The 22,557-nt window shown below is 41.2% G+C and overlaps 1 protein-coding gene across 2 annotated transcripts in view; it reads right to left on the bottom strand.

Annotated features, from left to right (window-relative positions):
- Positions 1–8,397, bottom strand: part of AKNA (AT-hook transcription factor) — a 203,982-nt gene extending 195,585 nt beyond the window's left edge. For both annotated transcript variants that reach the window (XM_053695755.1, XM_053695756.1), the window contains exons 1-4: positions 8,264–8,397; positions 2,550–3,016; positions 1,514–2,409; positions 890–964 (exon numbers count right to left, since the gene is read on the bottom strand). In XM_053695755.1, coding sequence (XP_053551730.1) covers positions 890–964; positions 1,514–2,409; positions 2,550–2,964 — 1,386 coding nt within the window. In that variant the 5' untranslated portion in view covers positions 2,965–3,016; positions 8,264–8,397. The remainder of the gene's footprint in view (positions 1–889; positions 965–1,513; positions 2,410–2,549; positions 3,017–8,263) is intronic.
- Positions 8,398–22,557: the final 14,160 nt, after the last annotated feature.

The raw sequence follows: 22,557 nt of genomic DNA, 5'->3' as shown, positions 1-22,557 counted from the left end.
CAAGTTCTATGTATAAATACAGATAAACTCTGATAACCCCTGCTGTCACTCAGGTCTAACCCTAACCCATTTTACATTAATCCAAGCCTCGAAAAACATAAGAGACTACCTAACACAACTAACACCCATTACCAGTTTCTAAATAGTAAGGTTTGATTAACAAAACTAAGTACCGACTAATCTAACAAAACTACATATATAAGTATTAGAAAAAAGCCGGTTACTTGAATAATTTGATAAAAACCGGAAACAATTGGTAATAGCCATTTAGAGATGGAGAGATTTTAATTGGTTTGTTTATGTTTACCCATTTTTTAAAGTGAAGAAATAAAAGTTAAATTTTAAAAGGTATCAGTGGCTCTACCCCAGTCTGGGCATAGAGTGCTACACAGCATTTCTTTCCTGGGAACTAATCCCAATCTTTCTGCAAGCTCAGTAGGAGCCGTTGACTCAAAAAGTGTAAATATAAAAAGACTCTGCACACTTTTAATGGAAGTAAATTGTAAAGTTGTTTAAAATTGCTGCTCTATCTGAATCATAAAAGTGTAATTTTGATTTGAGTGTCCCTTTAATGGTCCCTTTATCAGTAAGGCTGAGTGTGTATTAGGAGAGAAGCTACAGTACAGGGGGGATGTTGACACCAGCACCATATTGATGAGTCAGCCATACAGTTCATTGTGACGTCCGAGTACAGCTGGGTATATTAGGGAGCATCTGAAAGATTAGCAGGGGGCAGTTTGAGAACAGCTGTATCATAAACTGTAGGAAAACATTTCATCGTGTGTAATATTGCAGCATTTGTAGATTGTACTGGAAGAACGGTTACAGAATCTGCATGGAGTGAAAGGGTTAAGACGTAGACAAATGTGCAAGGTGTATTATCCCTTACTCTGGCTCCCAGACGTAGACGGTCAATGGTGTTTTCAGCCTCTGCGTACTTAGTGAGGAGCTTGTGGTAATCTTTCTGTAGAGGGATAAATATAGGTAATTATAGCATTGTATTGAGCTGCAAAAGCAAGAGAAACAAATGATAGGAAAGGGTGAGATGGTTTACTTAAAGGGACATTAAACCCCCCCAAAAAAGTTATTTCAAGATTCAGATAGAACATGACATTTCATACATCTTTCCAATTTACATCTATTATCTAATTTGTTTTGTCACCTTTTTATCATTTGTTGAAAAGTATACCTAGATATGCTCAGGAGTAGCAATGCATTACTGGGAATTAGCTGCTGATTGGTGACTGCATGCATAGGCCTCGTGACTGGTTCACTTGATGTGTTCAGCTAGTTCCCAATAGCGCTTGGATTCTCCTTCAATAAAGGATATCTAGAGAATGAAGCAAATTCCATAATAGAAATAAATTGGAAAGTTGTTTGAATTTGAATGTTCTATCTGAATCGTGAAAAAAATGGGATTTTATATGACTAAGATAAAAGTAGATAATGAAAGAATGTTGAAAAAAATGATGTTTAGCCTTGTTTTTCTGAGTATTGCTGTTCATGGCCATACCTGGAGCTGATGGACAAGCTGGGTAGCTTGCTCTGGAGTTTGAAATTCTTGAGGTACAGTAGCCTGCAAGGTTTCCCCGATTGGCTTCTCTGTGCTGGTCAGCAGGACCTCTCGTACTATTTCCGCTGGTGACTTGAAGATAACTGGAGTCCCTCTGGTTAGGACATCTGGTTTTCGAGGCTGGGGAGGTTGGTAAATTTGGTCTTCACGCGGTAATCGGACTCGAGGTCCCACTTTGGAGAAGTCAGGAAGGGGATAGTTCAGCTGGCCCCTGCCATATGGAGGAACAGCCAATGGTTTTGTAGGCTTTATAATAGGGTCTGTGTGGTGTCTTTTATGGCGTGTGGAAGATGGTTGGGCAGGCAGAGAATTATGTACTCTGCAGTGGCTGGTGGATGATCTCAGAGCATCTCCAGGAGTAAGACCATCCCCACTATCAGTAACTGAAGATTCTGGTAGAGTTTCATCTTCAATACGGTGAGAAACTTTTTTACCACCAAGATGTGCAAGATGCCTAGGATTCCAAGGGCTAGAAGTAGGGTGTGTAGATGGAGAGAGAGAAAGGATATGGGGTTCTTCTTCATTAATTATTGGATTTGGGGGGTACAGGTCTGCTATGGAAGACTGAGGAGAATAGCTTATTTTCTCCTCTGCCTTTGATTCTTGCCCAGATTCATAAAACCCCATTGGGCTAATACTGCTGTTATAAGTAATGGCTGCTGTTCCTTGGCTCCAGCTGGCCCCCTCTTCCTCTTCCCAAATCTCCACTGAGCTACCCCGATCCATCTCATCCTCTGTCATATCTAGCTGCTGGTCTCTGCTTGGTGGGTGCCAGTCTAAAGGAGGAGGTAGAGATAGTGAAATACCAGGGTGGTCCTCAGAGCTGGGATCATTGTCTAAAAGTAAAAAAAAAAAGAAAACCTCATTGGTTGGTATCAGGAAAGACAAGCTCAGATTAGTATGTTTAATTATTGATTAAATCTAAACTTTGCTTGCTTCAGCAGTGGGATTTTATAGACGTTTGTGGTTACATTACCTGTGTCATGATTTTCAGGGAATTCATGGTTTCCCTCCTTCTCCACTTGAGAAAAACTGAACTGATCATCCAGACTCTGCAGGCCAGATATGTCCTCGTCTGTATGGGAATCTAGGGACTTGTCTTTATCAGTCAGCTGCAGAAGGCCTTCCTCATCCAGTCCCATAATTCCTACCTCATCCAGCCCCATAATTCTTTCTTCATTGATGCCCATAATCCCTTGCATCCCAAGGTCCAAAATTCTTGGTTCTTCAAGTTCCCATATTTCTTGTTCTCCAACAATGCCTTGCTCATCAACAGCCAGAAACTCATCATCTTCCATTCCAATAATCCCGTTTTCATCCATGTATCTACTGAAGTTGTCTTCCTCATCCTGACTGTTCTCTGTCTGATCTTGCGTGTTGTAGATGTTCATGCTAAAGACCAGAGGTCCTCCCCGCCCTTGTGGCTTCTCAATGACATGTCACCTGCACACAAAGGAGACAGTAAATGACACACTCCAGTAACAGGGCGATGTAAAGGTTAGTAAGCGAGCACTTAATTGACCAACAAAGCAATGTTAACACTATCTCGCTCCCAACAGCTTTTCAATGTCAAAAATATACCAGGTATCTGAATATATTTCCGCTATAACGCCCACTCCCTCATCAAATATCCTTCAGTTTCCTGTCAATTCTGTGCTCTAAATATATAGGTAAATGCTTTCAAAGTACATCGCAGACAGCCCAAATAACAAATAAAAATGTATATTTTATTAGTTACCAAGTTAAAAGCACAACTTGTGCAGAGCAAAAACAATGCCCTAGCGATATCCCCTTACGTGTTAGAGTCCTCGGAGTATGTAGACAAAGGTTAACAGATAAAGACACAATGTGATATATAAAAGCACAAGGACACACTCATCGGATAAAACAATAACTAGCCCCTTAAAAGGGCAATGCTTAAACCACACTGCTCTAACAGCATCAGATTAAATACCTTCATCTCATCTGTGTGCTTTACTTAATCCCTCTGCTGTCTCTGTCACTTCTTCCCTCCTTCCTCTCTCTCTCTCAGACCCCAGTTATTCTCTCTCACTCTCTATGTGACCCCTATATCTGTCTCTATCAGACCCCAGTTATTCTCTCTCACTCTCTATGTGGCCCCTATATCTGTCTCTATCAGACCCCAGTTATTCTCTCTCACTCTCTATGTGGCCCCTATATCTGTCTCTATCAGACCCCAGTTATTCTCTCTCACTCTCTATGTGGCCCCTATATCTCTCTATCAGACCCCAGTTATTCTCTCTCACTCTCTATGTGGCCCCTATATCTGTCTCTATCAGACCCCAGTTATTCTCTCTCACTCTCTATGTGGCCCCTATATCTGTCTCTATCAGACCCCAGTTATTCTCTCTCACTCTCTATGTGGCCCCTATATCTGTCTCTATCAGACCCCAGTTATTCTCTCTCACTCTCTATGTGGCCCCTATATCTCTCTCTATCAGACCCCAGTTATTCTCTCTCACTCTCTATGTGGCCCCTATATCTGTCTCTATCAGACCCCAGTTATTCTCTCTCACTCTCTATGTGGCCCCTATATCTGTCTAGCAGACCCCAGTTATTCTCTCTCACTCTCTATGTGGCCCCTATATCTCTCTCTATCAGACCCCAGTTATTCTCTCTCACTCTCTATGTGGCCCCTATATCTGTCTAGCAGACCCCAGTTATTCTCTCTCACTCTCTATGTGGCCCCTATATCTGTCTAGCAGACCCCAGTTATTCTCTCTCACTCTCTATGTGGCCCCTATATCTGTCTACCAGACCCCAGTTATTCTCTCTCACTCTCTATGTGGCCCCTATATCTGTCTCTATCAGACCCAGTTATTCTCTCTCACTCTATATGTGGCCCCTATATCTGTCTCTATCAGACCCCAGTTATTCTCTCTCACTCTCTATGTGGCCCCTATATCTGTCTCTATCAGACCCCAGTTATTCTCTCTCACTCTCTATGTGGCCCCTATATCTGTCTCTATCAGACCCCAGTTATTCTCTCTCACTCTCTATGTGGCCCCTATATCTGTCTAGCAGACCCCAGTTATTCTCTCTCACTCTCTATGTGGCCCCTATATCTGTCTCTATCAGACCCCAGTTATTCTCTCTCACTCTCTATGTGGCCCCTATATCTGTCTCTATCAGACCCCAGTTATTCTCTCTCACTCTCTATGTGGCCCCTATATCTGTCTCTATCAGACCCCAGTTATTCTCTCTCACTCTCTATGTGGCCCCTATATCTGTCTCTATCAAACCCCAGTGATTCTTTACCACTCTCTATGTGGCCCCTATATCTGTTTCTATCAGACCCCAGTTATTCTTTCCCACTATGTGGCCCCTATATCTGTCTCTATCAGACCCGTTATTCTTTCCCACTATGTGGCCCCTATATCTGTCTAGCAGACCCCAGTTATTCTCTCTCACTCTCTATGTGGCCCCTATATCTGTCTAGCAGACCCCAGTTATTCTCTCTCACTCTCTATGTGGCCCCTATATCTGTCTCTATCAGACCCCAGTTATTCTCTCTCACTCTCTATGTGGCCCCTATATCTGTCTCTATCAGACCCCAGTTATTCTCTCTCACTCTCTATGTGACCCCTATATCTGTCTCTATCAGACCCCAGTTATTCTCTCTCACTCTCTATGTGGCCCCTATATCTGTCTAGCAGACCCCAGTTATTCTCTCTCACTCTCTATGTGGCCCCTATATCTGTCTAGCAGACCCCAGTTATTCTCTCTCACTCTCTATGTGGCCCCTATATCTGTCTCTATCAGACCCCAGTTATTCTCTCTCACTCTCTATGTGGCCCCTATATCTGTCTAGCAGACCCCAGTTATTCTCTCTCACTCTCTATGTGGCCCCTATATCTGTCTCTATCAGACCCCAGTTATTCTCTCTCACTCTCTATGTGGCCCCTATATCTGTCACTATCAGACCCCAGTTATTCTTTCCCACTATGTGGCCCCTATATCTGTCTAGCAGACCCCAGTTATTCTCTCTCACTCTCTATGTGGCCCCTATATCTGTCTAGCAGACCCCAGTTATTCTCTCTCACTCTCTATGTGGTGCCTATATCTGTCTCTATCAGACCCCAGTTATTCTTTCCCACTATGTGGCCCCTATATCTGTCTCTTTGTGTCTGACTTCACAGTTTATCAGTAAGTCCCTTACATTGTATCCTGTTGCCTCTCTTCTTTTGTAAGAAACGTCATTTAAATTAGATGTCTCTTATCTATGTCTTGTTAACCCTGTTTCTCACATTGCTCTTACACTAAACTTAGCAGCCAGTCAGTTCCTCTCCTTGCATCAGTCTCTACTGCTCTGTCTCAATTTCCTCTTCTTGTTGCAATCTATGTATGTACAGGTATGTATGTATCTCTGTATCTATCTATGTATGTATGTACAGGTATGTATGTATCTATCTATGTATGTATGTACAGGTATGTATGTATCTATCTATGTATGTATGTACAGGTATGTATGTATCTCTGTATCTATCTATGTATGTACGTACAGGTATGTATGTATCTCTGTATATATGTATGTATGTACGTACAGGTATGTATGTATCTCTGTATCTATCTATGTATGTACGTACGTACAGGTATGTATGTATCTCTGTATCTATCTATGTATGTACGTACAGGTATGTATGTATCTCTGTATCTATCTATGTATGTATGTACAGGTATGTATGTATCTCTGTATATATGTATGTATGTATGTATGCATCTCTGCATGTATCTATGTATCTCTGTATGTATGTACAGGTATGTATGTATCTCTGTATCTATCTATGTATGTATGTATGTACCTCTGTATCTATCTATGTATGTATGTATGTACAGGTATGTATGTATCTCTGTATCTATCTATGTATGTATGTATGTACAGGTATGTATGTTTCTCTGTATCTATCTATGTATGTATGTATGTACAGGTATGTATGTATCTCTGTATCTATCTATGTATGTATGTATGTACCTCTGTATCTATCTATGTATGTATGTATGTACAGGTATGTATGTATCTCTGTATCTATCTATGTATGTATGTATGTATGTATGTATCTCTGTATCTATCTATGTATGTATGTATGTATGTATGTATCTCTGTATCTATCTATGTATGTATGTATCTCTGTATCTATCTATGTATGTATGTATGTATCTCTGTATCTATCTATGTATGTATGTATGTATGTACAGGTATGTATGTATCTCTATCTATCTATGTATGTATGTACAGGTATGTATGTATCTCTGTATCTATCTATCTATGTATGTATGTACAGGTATGTATGTATCTCTGTATCTATCTATCTATGTATGTATGTACAGGTATGTATGTATCTATCTATGTATGTATGTACAGGTATGTATGTATCTCTGTATCTATCTATGTATGTACGTACAGGTATGTATGTATCTCTGTATATATGTATGTATGTACGTACAGGTATGTATGTATCTCTGTATCTATCTATGTATGTACGTACGTACAGGTATGTATGTATCTCTGTATCTATCTATGTATGTACGTACAGGTATGTATGTATCTCTGTATCTATCTATGTATGTACGTACAGGTATGTATGTATCTCTGTATCTACAGTATATATGTCTCTCTGCATGTCACTAGTGTGTGTGTCTCTGCATGTCACTAGTGTGTGTGTCTCTCTGCATGTCACTAGCGTGTGTGTCTCTGCATGTCACTAGTGTGTGTGTCTCTCTGCATGTCACTAGTGTGTGTGTCTCTGCATGTCACTAGTGTGTGTGTCTCTGCATGTCACTAGTGTGTGTGTCTCTGCATGTCACTAGTGTGTGTGTCTCTGCATGTCACTAGTGTGTGTGTCTCTCTGCATGTCACTAGTGTGTGTGTCTCTGCATGTCACTAGTGTGTGTGTCTCTCTGCATGTCACTAGTGTGTGTGTCTCTCTGCATGTCACTAGTGTGTGTGTCTCTGCATGTCACTAGTGTGTGTGTCTCTGCATGTCACTAGTGTGTGTGTGTCTCTGCATGTCACTAGTGTGTGTGTCTCTCTGCATGTCACTAGTGTGTGTGTCTCTCTGCATGTCACTAGTGTGTCTCTCTGCATGTCACTAGTGTGTGTGTGTCTCTCTGCATGTCACTAGTGTGTGTGTCTCTGCATGTCACTAGTGTGTGTGTCTCTGCATGTCACTAGTGTGTGTGTCTCTGCATGTCACTAGTGTGTGTGTGTCTCTCTGCATGTCACTAGTGTGTGTGTCTCTATGCATTTCACTAGTGTGTGTGTGTCTCTGCATGTCACTAGTGTGTGTGTCTCTCTGCATGTCACTAGTGTGTGTGTGTCTCTCTGCATGTCACTAGTGTGTGTGTGTCTCTCTGCATGTCACTAGTGTGTGTGTCTCTCTGCATGTCACTAGTGTGTGTGTGTCTCTCTGCATGTCACTAGTGTGTGTGTGTCTCTGCATGTCACTAGTGTGTGTGTCTCTCTGCATGTCACTAGTGTGTGTGTGTCTCTGCATGTCACTAGTGTGTGTGTGTCTCTCTGCCTTTATTCCTCTGATTATCCCCTAACCATAATCTCTTACACGTATCTCTCTATGTCTGTCGGTCATGTCTCTTCTTGTTCTATGCTGGTACTTTCCTAACCTCAGACTCTGACCCCCTAAGGCTTCTCTGTCTCATGGTCCGGTTTACCTCAGTTTATGGGCCGCTGTCAGATTCTGCGTTTCATACTTCGCTCTCCTGCTAAACAACATGTCTGGTTAATTCTCCCGGTTTAGTCAGCTGACCAAACAAATCTTCTTCCGAGCATCCTCTCCCCCTCTTTGTATTTCACCACTTCCCCCCACAGCTCCCCTCAGCACTTCCCCTGCCCCCCTTTCTCTCTTGTGAACTTCCCTCCAAGCTGCCTGTACAATAACATTTTACCCACAAAACAAACTCACTCCTTTGTCTTTAAAGGGACAGATTCTTGTTTTATGTCTGCACAATATATTAGTATTATTATACTTTATTCTTGTTTTATGTCTGCACAATATATTATTAGTTTTATACTTTATTCTTGTTTTATGTATTCACAATATATTAGTATTATACTTTATTTGTGAAGCGCCAACATATTCCGCAGCGCTGTCCATGGATACAATTCATTACAATAACAAAATAATGATATAAACCAGCAATTAAATACAATAACTGTTTTAAAATCATTTTAAAATGTAATTTTGTTTAAACAGTTAAAGCAGATACTTTTTAAATATTAAAATGCACTGGTCAAGAGACCACTGTGTAGCATGTTACAGGGTCACTGTGATTTAAAAAAAAAACATTAATTCAAAATCATTTAATCAGCAGGATTTTAGTCTAATGTGCTTAGCCTGAGGTTTGTTACTTTAGAGACAGCCCTACTTATATACATAATGCTGTATATTGTTCCTATTTAAAGACCAGGAACATTGTAAATCACAACTGGATACCAAAGAAATGATGACAGTGACATGTTTAATGGGTAAAGAGACAGTACCATGTAGTTACCTAATGACAGTGACATGTTTAATGGGTAAACAGACTGTACCATGTAGTGACTTAATGACAGTGACATGTTTAATGGGTAAACAGACAGTACCATGTAGTGACCTAATGACAGTGACATGTTTAATGGGTAAACAGACTGTACCATATGTAGTGACCTAATGACAGTGACATGTTTAATGGGTAAAGAGACAGTAACATGTAGTGACCTAATGACAGTGACATGTTTAATGGGTAAACAGACTGTACCATATGTAGTGACCTAATGACAGTGACATGTTTAATGGGTAAAGAGACAGTAACATGTAGTGACCTAATGACAGTGACATGTTTAATGGGTAAACAGACAGTACCATGTAGTGACATGTTTAATGGGTAAACAGACTGTACCATGTAGTGACCTAATGACAGTGACATGTTTAATGGGTAAAGTGACAGTACCATGTAGTGACCTAATGACAGTGACATGTTTAATTGGTAAAGAGACTGTACCATGTAGTGACCTAATGACAGTGACATGTTTAATGGGTAAAGAGACTGTACCGTGTAGTGACCTAATGACAGTGACATGTTTAGTGGGTAAAGAGACTGTACCATGTAGTGACCTAATGACAGTGACATGTTTAGTGGGTAAAGTGACAGTACCATGTAGTGACTTAATGACAGTGACATGTTTAATGGGTAAACAGACAGTACCATGTAGTGACCTAATGACAGTTACATGTTTAATGGGTAAACAGACAATACCATGTAGTGACCTAATGACAGTGACATGTTTGTGACGAGACCAATCTCGCCACTGTGCCTTGGAGGGCCTGTTATGGAACATTCTTTGGGCTGGAGGTACATGGGCTTAAGGATACCCAGAGACTGCATGGAAATATGGAATTTTATATGCTGGACACCCCATGTACTTTCATAACTCTGTCTTATGTCTATGTCACCCTGTATCCATAAATACAGGATGGGTACAGGGTGTGAGTGCACCTTTTGGGAGCAATTGTGACTCTATAAACCAAGTGGGCATAAAAGACTTTATAGCTAATAAGAACTGTTCCTATATTCTGTAATAAGATGTATTCTATGTATGTTTCAGATATGATTGTGTCTCAGGAGTCTGTCTGGGTAAACTGATTGTGTCCTTGTGTGATTATGTTAACTAGACTGCCCAACATCAGATTGTCTGAGTAAACGTTCTTCCCTAGTTAATTAACTTAATATGTTAATCTGTTTTACCTGTGAATAGACAATTGTTAGAGGTTTGATGCATTGTTCATATGTTTGCTTTACTGTTAAACCAATGCCCTCTGTAACCTGAAGCCAGGGTGTATAAATCTGTGTGCTGCCTTCAAATAAAGGAGTTATTCTTTTTTAAACCTGAAATGTGGAGCTTGGTCTCATGTTTGCAGGGAAACTGGATAGGTTGTGAATTGCTGATTCCCTATGCAGGACATTGTTCATCTGGTATTAACCCTTGGTACACTGTTGGTACCGTAACATTTGGTGGCAGCGACGGAATGAACCTTATCGCCCAGAAGAGCAACTACACAAGCCAGTAACCTCAGGAAGAGGGGGATTATTACAATACTGACTAAGATGGAAAAGAGAAAAGTAAATTTTGCAGCTTTTAAAAACTTCCTGGAAACAGAAGGAGAGATTGATGGGTACCTTGCGGATTTTGAGAGGCAATGTGCACTACACAAGGTACCCGCAGAGGACTGGGTCACGATATTATCTGGAAAATTATCCGGCCGGGCCAGAGAGGCTTTTCAGGCCATTCCAGATGAGGAAGTCAGGAATTATAATACTGTAAAAGAGGCTCTGCTCTCCAGGTATGCGGTTACACCGGAGGCATACCGGAGGCGGTTCAGAGACACTGTTAAATTAGCTGGAGATTCCTACCTTGAGTGGGCATGTAAGGTGCACCGCACAGCAGCTCACTGGATAGCGGGGTGCCAAGCCATATCTGGGGAAGAGGTGCTGCAGCTATTCCTGTTGGAACATTGCTTCGACAAGTTACCCGCAGGAGTTCGAGAGTGGGTTCGGGACCGTAAACCCTCCACCCTGCAGGAAGCGGCTCGCTTGGCAGATGAGTATACGGATGCCCGCAAACTGGACACTGCTACCACTAAGCCCCCTGCTAGAGTGGAGTACAGACCCCCAGTCACCCCAGCAGCTGCCAGTTACCAAACCCCGGCGCACCGCTATACCACACGGCCTCCGGCCACGAACTACCCTCAGAGAGCCCTGTTCAATTTGCGGTGCTACTCACAACCTATTCGGTGCTTTAGATGTAAGCAACTAGGGCACAAAAGACCAGAGTGTCCCCTAAACTCAGCGAACCAAGCGCAGTCCTGGAGAAGACCCGCCGGCGGAATCCCACGTAATCCTCAGCCTGCGGCCCGCTACGTAGAGGCGCAAGAATGCTGGAGCATCCTACATGAGGCAGACCTTGTGCAAGCTGCCCACCGGAATAACCGGCAACTGGTTAAAGTGAATGGGAAGAAGGTCAGTGGTCTACGGGATACTGGTGCTACCATGACCTTGCTTCAAAAGAACTTGGTGTCTGAGAAACAGTACACTGGAGACACTGTGGCTGTGAGGGTAGCAGGGGGCGATGTGTTCAGCCTACCTGTTGCCAGGGTACATTTGGATTGGGGAGTGGGCGCTAGACCTGTGAATGTGGGGGTCAAGAAGGACTTACCTGCTGATGTTCTTCTTGGAAATTACTTGGCCCCCCTTGTTTCTGCCTACGCTCCTATGGGTCCCGCTGATGTTAACTCTGTGACTACCCGTGCCCAGATCCGTGCACCAGAGACTGACCCACCTGCTGCTAAGCCCCAGGACGCTGAGCTCAGTAAATCTCTATCCGCTATTGATACGTGGAAGTCCCGTTACAATGCGCTGATGAAGGAGAAGAGTCACGTAGAGGATAAAATGGTCACGTTAAATAATCACGTAACAGTGCTAGCGGGAGAGAAGAGGAGTGCAGAGGAAAAAGCACGTTTAGAACATGAATCTCTGCTAGACAAGCTGCACCGACAGACTGCAGAAAACACCAGCTTGAGAGTGGAACATGAAACATTAAAGACAAACTTAGTGACACTGGAGGAGAAGCTGACGCTGGCTCATAGTGAGGTGCAGCAACTCAAGGGCACCCTATGTCAGTATGAAGGGATTGTGGATACCTATAAAGAGCAGGTACAGAAAACTCGTAAAGAAGCTGATGGGATTTTGAAGGACTGTTTGGCCCTGGTCTGGGCACTGAGGAATTTGAACCCTTGTTTGTATGGACAGGAATTCTCTCTCATAACGGGAATACAGATGGATTGTCCCAGCAAACTGACATGCCTACCAGGCGCTCTGGTGGTATATGGCACAGTATATACCCTGGACAGCTGAGCATGACAAACCAGAGGGAGAGGAGTTTGATGGTCCTGTCCCCCAGCAGCAGAGGAATATACAGGGAATTGGGAGCCCAGACTCCATTCCCCAGCGGCAGGCTGCATTACAAGGGGTAGGGACAGTTGGTCCTGTCCCCCAGCAACACGGCTGTTTAGCCAAAGGGGAGACGATTGGTCTCCCCCTCCAGCAGCACAGCTATGTATCCAAAGGGGAGACAGTCGGTCTCCCCCTCCAGCAACCAGGCTCCCACCAGGCTACTTCCATGGTAGTACTGGCACCTGGGCAGAGTACAGCTGGTCTCTGCCCACCTCGCAACCCACCAATTCAGCGTACCCGTCCCCCACACAGCTGTAGTGAGGCACCTGGAAATGGACAAGTTTTCCCCGTACTCAAGTGTAGTAACCATTTATTGTGGGTGGGCTGTTCTACTAATTGTGTTTTATGGGTGGGTTGCTGGACTAACCAGGGCACTGACCGGCAGGAGGTCAGATACCCTGTTAGTCTGTTTGGAAAAGGGGAGATATGTGACGAGACCAATCTCGCCACTGTGCCTTGGAGGGCCTGTTATGGAACATTCTTTGGGCTGGAGGTACATGGGCTTAAGGATACCCAGAGACTGCATGGAAATATGGAATTTTATATGCTGGACACCCCATGTACTTTCATAACTCTGTCTTATGTCTATGTCACCCTGTATCCATAAATACAGGATGGGTACAGGGTGTGAGTGCACCTTTTGGGAGCAATTGTGACTCTATAAACCAAGTGGGCATAAAAGACTTTATAGCTAATAAGAACTGTTCCTATATTCTGTAATAAGATGTATTCTATGTATGTTTCAGATATGATTGTGTCTCAGGAGTCTGTCTGGGTAAACTGATTGTGTCCTTGTGTGATTATGTTAACTAGACTGCCCAACATCAGATTGTCTGAGTAAACGTTCTTCCCTAGTTAATTAACTTAATATGTTAATCTGTTTTACCTGTGAATAGACAATTGTTAGAGGTTTGATGCATTGTTCATATGTTTGCTTTACTGTTAAACCAATGCCCTTTGTAACCTGAAGCCAGGGTGTATAAATCTGTGTGCTGCCTTCAAATAAAGGAGTTATTCTTTTTTAAACCTGAAATGTGGAGCTTGGTCTCATGTTTGCAGGGAAACTGGATAGGTTGTGAATTGCTGATTCCCTATGCAGGACATTGTTCATCTGGTATTAACCCTTGGTACACTGTTGGTACCGTAACAATGTTTAATTGGTAAACAGACAGTACCATGTAGTGACCTAATGACAGTGACATGTTTAATGGGTAAAGAGACAGTAACATGTAGTGACCTAATGACAGTGACATGTTTAATGGGTAAAGAGACAGTAACATGTAGTGACCTAATGACAGTGACATGTTTAGTGGGTAAACAGACTGTACCATGTAGTGACCTAATGACAGTGACATGTTTAATGGGTAAACAGACAGTACCATGTAGTGACCTAATGACAGTGACATGTTTAATGGGTAAACAGACAGTACCATGTAGTGACCTAATGACAGTGACATGTTTAATGGGTAAAGTGACAGTACCATGTAGTGACCTAATGACAGTGACATGTTTAATGGGTAAACAAACTGTACCGTGTAGTGACCTAATGACAGTGACATGTTTAATGGGTAAACAGACAGTAACATGTAGTGACCTAATGACAGTGACATGTTTAATGGGTAAAGTGACAGTACCATGTAGTGACCTAATGACAGTGACATGTTTAATGGGTAAACAGACTGTACCATGTAGTGACCTAATGACAGTGACATGTATAATGGGTAAAGCGACAGTACCATGTAGTGACCTAATGACAGTGACATGTTTAATGGGTAAAGAGACAGTACCATGTAGTGACCTAATGACAGTGACATGTTTAATGGGTAAACAGACTGTACCATGTAGTGACCTAATGACAGTGACATGTTTAATGGGTAAAGAGACAGTACCATGTAGTGACCTAATGACAGTGACATGTTTAATGGGTAAACAGACAGTACCATGTAGTGACCTAATGACAGTGACATGTTTAATGGGTAAACAGACAGTACCATGTAGTGACCTAATGACAATGACATGTTTAATGGGTAAACAGACTGTACCATGTAGTGACCTAATGACAGTGACATGTTTAATGGGTAAACAGACAGTACCATGTAGTGACCTAATGACAGTGACATGTTTAATGGGTAAAGTGACAGTACCATGTAGTGACCTAATGACAGTGACATGTTTAATGGGTAAACAGACTGTACCATGTAGTGACCTAATGACAGTGACATGTTTAATGGGTAAAGTGACAGTACCATGTAGTGACCTAATGACAGTGACATGTTTAATGGGTAAAGAGACTGTACGATGTAGTGACCTAATGACAGTGACATGTTTAATGGGTAAAGAGACAGTACCATGTAGTGACCTAATGACAGTGACATGTTTAATGGGTAAAGCGACAGTACCATGTAGTGACCTAATGACAGTGACATGTTTAATGGGTAAAGCGACAGTACCATGTAGTGACCTAATGACAGTGACATGTTTAATGGGTAAAGCGACAGTACCATGTAGTGACCTAATGACAGTGACATGTTTAATGGATAAAGAGACAGTACCATGTAGTGACCTAATGACAGTGACATGTTTAATGGGTAAAGAGACTGTACCATGTAGTGACCTAATGACAGTGACATGTTTAATGGGTAAACCGACAGTACCATGTAGTGACCTAATGACAGTGACATGTTTAATGGGTAAAGAGACAGTACCATGTAGTGACCTAATAACAGTGACATGTTTAATGGGTAAAGAGACAGTAACATGTAGTGACCTAATGACAGTGACATGTTTAATGGGTAAACAGACAGTACCATGTAGTGACCTAATGACAGTGACATGTTTAATGGGTAAACAGACAGTACCATGTAGTGACCTAATGACAGTGACATGTTTAATGGGTAAACAGACAGTACCATGTAGTGACCTAATGACAGTGACATGTTTAATGGGTAAACAGACTGTACCATGTAGTGACCTAATGACAGTGACATGTATAATGGGTAAAGCGACAGTACCATGTAGTGACCTAATGACAGTGACATGTTTAATGGGTAAAGTGACAGTACCATGTAGTGACCTAATGACAGTGACATGTTTAATGGATACAGTGACAGTACCATGTAGGAGCAAAGTGACACCTTTAATGGGCTGAAGGGATAGTCCTGTGTAGGAGCAAAGTGACCAAATGACAATGAGATGTTTAATGAGAGGCGACCTTCAGCGGCTTAGAAATCAGCCTATGAGCCTACCTTGGTGTAATAAACAGGATGATACAGAATGGTATAACTAATACATTGTTATTGCAGCAGGGGACAGGAATAAGCTTGGTGCAATAAACAGGATGATACAGAATGGTATAACTTATACATTGTTATTGCAGCAGGGGACAAGAATGGTATAACTTATACACTGTTATTGCAGCAGGGGACAGGAATAAGCTTGGTGCAATAAACAGGATGATACAGAATGGTATAACTTATACATTGTTATTGCAGCAGGGGACAGGAATGGTATAACTTATACACTGTTATTGCAGCAGGGGACAGGAATAAGCTTGGTGCAATAAACAGGATGATACAGAATGGTATAACTTATACATTGTTTTTGCAGCAGGGGGCAGGAATAAGCTTGGTGCAATAAACAGGATGATACAGAATGGTATAACTTATACATTGTTTTTGCAGCAGGGGACAGGAATAAGCTTGGTGCAATAAACAGGATGATACAGAATGGTATAACTTATACATTGTTATTGCAGCAGGGGGCAGGGATAAGCTTGGTGCAATAAACAGGATGATGATATAACTTATACATTGTTATTGCAGCAGGGGACAGGAATAAGCTTGGTGCAATAAACAGGATGATACAGAATGGTATAACTTATACATTGTTATTGCAGCAGGGGACAGGGAATAAGCTTGGTGCAATAAACAGGATGATACAGAATGATATAACTTATACATTGTTATTGCAGCAGGGGACAGGGAATAAGCTTGGTGCAATAAACAGGATGATACAGAATGGTATAACTTATACATTGTTATTGCAGCAGGAGGCAGGGATAGGCTTGGTGCAATAAACAGGATGATACAGAATAATATAACTTATATATTGTTATTGCAGCAGGGGAGAGGAATAAGCTTGGTGCAATAAACAGGATGATACAGAATGGTATAACTTATACATTGTTATTGCAGCAGGGGGCAGGGATAGGCTTGGTGCAATAAACAGGATGATACAGAATGATATAACTTATACATCGTTATTGCAGCAGGGGACAGGGAATAAGCTTGGTGCAATAAACAGGATGATACAGAATGGTATAACTTATACATTGTTATTGCAGCAGGGGGCAGGAATAAGCCTGGTGCAATAAACAGGATGATACAGAATGGTATAACTCATATATTGTTATTGCAGCAGGGGGCAGGAATAAGCTTGGTGCAATAAACAGGATGATACAGAATGGTATAACTTATACATTGTTATTGCAGCAGGGGACAGGGATAAGCTTGGTGCAATACACAGGATGATACAGAATGGTATAACTTATACATTGTTATTGCAGCAGGGGGCACGGATAAGCTTGGTGCAATAAACAGGATGATACAGGAATGGTATAACTTATACATTGTTATTGCAGCAGTGGACAGGAATGGTATAACTTATACATTGTTATTGCAGCAGGGGACAGGAATTGTATAACTTATACATTGTTATTGCAGCAGGGGACAGGGAATAAGCTTGGTGCAATAAACAGGATGATACAGAATGGTATAACTTATACATTGTTATTGCAGCAGGGGACAGGGAATAAGCTTGGTGTAATAAACAGAATGATACAGAATAATATAACTTATACATTGTTATTGCAGCAGGGGGCAGGAATAAGCTTGGTGCAATAAACAGAATGATACAGAATGGTATTACTTATACATTGTTATTGCAGCAGGGGACAGGAATAAGCTTGGTGCAATAAACAGGATGATACAGAATGGTATAACTTATACATTGTTATTGCAGCAGGGTGCAGGAATAAGCTTGGTGCAATAAACAGGATGATACAGAATGGTATAACTTATACATTGTTATTGCAGCAGGGGGCAGGAATAAGCTTGGTGCAATAAACAGGATGATACAAAATGGTATAACTTATATATTGTTATTGCAGCAGGGGACAGGGAATAAGCTTGGTGCAATAAACAGGATGATACAGAATGGTATAACTTATACATTGTTATTGCAGCAGGGGACAGGGAATACGCTTGGTGTAATAAACAGAATGATACAGAATAATATAACTTATACATTGTTATTGCGGCAGGGGGCAGGAATAAGCTTGGTGCAATAAACAGAATGATACAGAATGGTATTACTTATACATTGTTATTGCAGCAGGGGACAGGGATAAGCTTGGTGCAATAAACAGGATGCTACAGAATGGTATAACTTATACATTGTTATTGCAGCAGGGGACAGGGATAAGCTTGGTGCAATAAACAGGATGCTACAGAATGGTATAACTTATACATTGTTATTGCAGCAGGGGACAGGAATGGTATAACTTATACATTGTTATTGCAGCAGGGGACAGGAATGGTATAACTTATACATTGTTATTGCAGCAGGGGACAGGAATGGTATAACTTATACATTGTTATTGCAGCAGGGGACAGGAATGGTATAACTTATACATTGTTATTGCAGCAGGGGACAGGAATGGTATAACTTATACATTGTTATTGCAGCAGGGGACAGGAATAAGTTTGGTGCAATAAACAGGATGATACAGAATGGTATAACTTATACATTGTCATTGCAGCAGGGGGCAGGGATAAGCTTGGTGCAATAAAAAGGATGATACAGAATGGTATAACTTATACATTGTTATTGCAGCAGGGGACAGGAATGGTATAACTTATACATTGTTATTGCAGCAGGGGACAGGAATGGTATAACTTATACATTGTTATTGCAGCAGGGGACAGGAATGGTATAACTTATACATTGTTATTGCAGCAGGGGACAGGAATGGTATAACTTATACATTGTTATTGCAGCACGGGACAGGAATGGTATAACTTATACATTGTTATTGCAGCAGGGGACAGGAATAAGCTTGGTGCAATAAACAGGATGATACAGAATGGTATAACTTATACATTGTTATTGCAGCAGGGTGCAGGAATAAGCTTGGTGCAATAAACAGGATGATACAGAATGGTATAACTTATACATTGTTATTGCAGCAGGGTGCAGGAATAAGCTTGGTGCAATAAACAGGATGATACAGAATGGTATAACTTATACATTGTTATTGCAGCAGGGGGCAGGAATAAGCTTGGTGCAATAAACAGGATGATACAGAATGGTATAACTTATACATTGTTATTGCAGCAGGGGACAGGGAATACGCTTGGTGTAATAAACAGAATGATACAGAATAATATAACTTATACATTGTTATTGCGGCAGGGGGCAGGAATAAGCTTGGTGCAATAAACAGAATGATACAGAATGGTATTACTTATACATTGTTATTGCAGCAGGGGACAGGGATAAGCTTGGTGCAATAAACAGGATGATACAGAATGGTATAACTTATACATTGTTATTGCAGCAGGGGACAGGGATAAGCTTGGTGCAATAAACAGGATGCTACAGAATGGTATAACTTATACATTGTTATTGCAGCAGGGGACAGGAATGGTATAACTTATACATTGTTATTGCAGCAGGGGACAGGAATGGTATAACTTATACATTGTTATTGCAGCAGGGGACAGGAATGGTATAACTTATACATTGTTATTGCAGCAGGGGACAGGAATAAGTTTGGTGCAATAAACAGGATGATACAGAATGGTATAACTTATACATTGTCATTGCAGCAGGGGGCAGGGATAAGCTTGGTGCAATAAAAAGGATGATACAGAATGGTATAACTTATACATTGTTATTGCAGCAGGGGACAGGAATGGTATAACTTATACATTGTTATTGCAGCAGGGGACAGGAATGGTATAACTTATACATTGTTATTGCAGCAGGGGACAGGAATGGTATAACTTATACATTGTTATTGCAGCACGGGACAGGAATGGTATAACTTATACATTGTTATTGCAGCAGGGGACAGGAATAAGCTTGGTGCAATAAACAGGATGATACAGAATGGTATAACTTATACATTGTTATTGCAGCAGGGTGCAGGAATAAGCTTGGTGCAATAAACAGGATGATACAGAATGGTATAACTTATACATTGTTATTGCAGCAGGGGGCAGGAATAAGCTTGGTGCAATAAACAGGATGATACAAAATGGTATAACTTATATATTGTTATTGCAGCAGGGGGCAGGAATAAGCTTGATGCAATACACAGGATGATACAGAATGGTATAACTTATACATTGTTATTGCAGCAGGGGGCAGGAATAAGCTTGGTGCAATAAACAGGATGATACAGAATGGTATAACTTATACATTGTTATTGCAGCAGGGGGCAGGAATAAGCTTGGTGCAATAAACAGGATGCTACAGAATGGTATAACTTATACATTGTTATTGCAGCAGGGGACAGGAATGGTATAACTTATACATTGTTATTGCAGCAGGGGGCAGGAATAAGCTTGGTGCAATAAACAGGATGCTACAGAATGGTATAACTTATACATTGTTATTGCAGCAGGGGACAGGAATGGTATAACTTATACATTGTTATTGCAGCAGGGGGCAGGAATAAGCTTGGTGCAATAAACAGGATGCTACAGAATGGTATAACTTATACATTGTTATTGCAGCAGGGGACAGGAATGGTATAACTTATACATTGTTATTGCAGCAGGGGACAGGAATGGTATAACTTATACATTGTTATTGCAGCAGGGGGCAGGAATAAGCTTGGTGCAATAAACAGGATGATACAGAATGGTATAACTTATACATTGTTATTGCAGCAGGGGGCAGGAATAAGCTTGGTGCAATAAACAGGATGATACAGAATGGTATAACTTATACATTGTTATTGCAGCAGGGGACAGGAATGGTATAACTTATACATTGTTATTGCAGCAGGGGACAGGAATGGTATAACTTATACATTGTTATTGCAGCAGGGGGCAGGAATAAGCTTGGTGCAATAAACAGGATGATACAGAATGGTATAACTTATACATTGTTATTGCAGCAGGGGACAGGAATGGTATAACTTATACATTGTTATTGCAGCAGGGGACAGGAATGGTATAACTTATACATTGTTATTGCAGCAGGGGGCAGGAATAAGCTTGGTGCAATACACAGGATGATACAGAATGGTATAACTTATACATTGTTATTGCAGCAGGGGGCAGGTATAAGCTTGGTGCAATAAAACAGGAAGATACAGAATGGTATAACTTATACATTGTTATTGCAGCAGGGGGCAGGAATAAGCTTGGTGCAATAAACAGGATGATACAGAATGGTATAACTTATACATTGTTATTGCAGCAGGGGACAGGAATGGTATAACTTATACATTGTTATTGCAGCAGGGGACAGGGATAAGGTTGGTGCAATAAATAGGATGATACAGAATGGTATAACTTATACATTGTTATTGCAGCAGGGGACAGGGATAAGCTTGGTGCAATAAACAGAATGATACAGAATGGTATAAATTATACATTGTTATTGCAGCACGGGACAGGAATGGTATAACTTATACATTGTTATTGCAGCAGGGGACAGGAATAAGCTTGGTGCAATAAACAGGATGATACAGAATGGTATAACTTATACATTGTTATTGCAGCAGGGGACAGGGAATAAGCTTGGTGTAATAAACAGGATGATACAGAATGGTATAACTTATACATTGTTATTGCAGCAGGGGACAGGAATGGTATAACTTATACATTGTTATTGCAGCAGGGGGCAGGAATAAGCTTGGTGCAATACACAGGATGATACAGAATGGTATAACTTATACATTGTTATTGCAGCAGGGGGCAGGAATAAGCTTGGTGCAATAAACAGGATGATACAGAATGGTATAACTTATACATTGTTATTGCAGCAGGGGACAGGAATGGTATAACTTATACATTGTTATTGCAGCAGGGGGCAGGAAAAAGCTTGGTGCAATAAACAGGATGATACAGAATGGTATAACTTATACATTGTTATTGCAGCAGGGGGCAGGAATAAGCTTGGTGCAATAAACAGGATGATACAGAATGGTATAACTTATACATTGTTATTGCAGCAGGGGGCAGGAATAAGCTTGGTGCAATAAACAGGATGATACAGAATGGTATAACTTATACATTGTTATTGCAGCAGGGGGCAGGAATAAGCTTGGTGCAATAAACAGAATGATACAGAATGGTATAACTTATACATTGTTATTGCAGCAGGGGGCAGGAATAAGCTTGGTGCAATAAACAGGATGATACAGAATGGCATAACTTATACATTGTTATTGCAGCAGGGGACAGGAATGGTATAACTTATACATTGTTATTGCAGCAGGGGACAGGAATGGTATAACATACATTGTTATTGCAGCAGGGGGCAGGAATAAGCTTGGTGCAATAAACAGGATGATACAGAATGGTATAACTTATACATTGTTATTGCAGCAGGGGACAGGAATGGTATAACATACATTGTTATTGCAGCAGGGGGCAGGAATAAGCTTGGTGCAATAAACAGGATGATACAGAATGGTATAACTTATACATTGTTATTGCAGCAGGGGACAGGAATAAGCTTGGTGCAATAAACAGGATGATACAGAATGGTATAACTTATACATTGTTATTGCAGCAGGGGGCAGGAATAAGCTTGGTGCAATAAACAGGATGATACAGAATGGTATAACTTATACATTGTTATTGCAGCAGGGGACAGGAATGGTATAACTTATACATTGTTATTGCAGCAGGGGACAGGAATGGTATAACATACATTGT

Source organism: Bombina bombina, chromosome 12 (genome assembly GCF_027579735.1).
Source record: "Bombina bombina isolate aBomBom1 chromosome 12, aBomBom1.pri, whole genome shotgun sequence".
NCBI classification, from domain to species: domain Eukaryota; kingdom Metazoa; phylum Chordata; class Amphibia; order Anura; family Bombinatoridae; genus Bombina; species Bombina bombina.
Note: the sequence above shows the minus strand (reverse complement) of the source record. Positions and strands in the feature narration are given on the sequence as shown.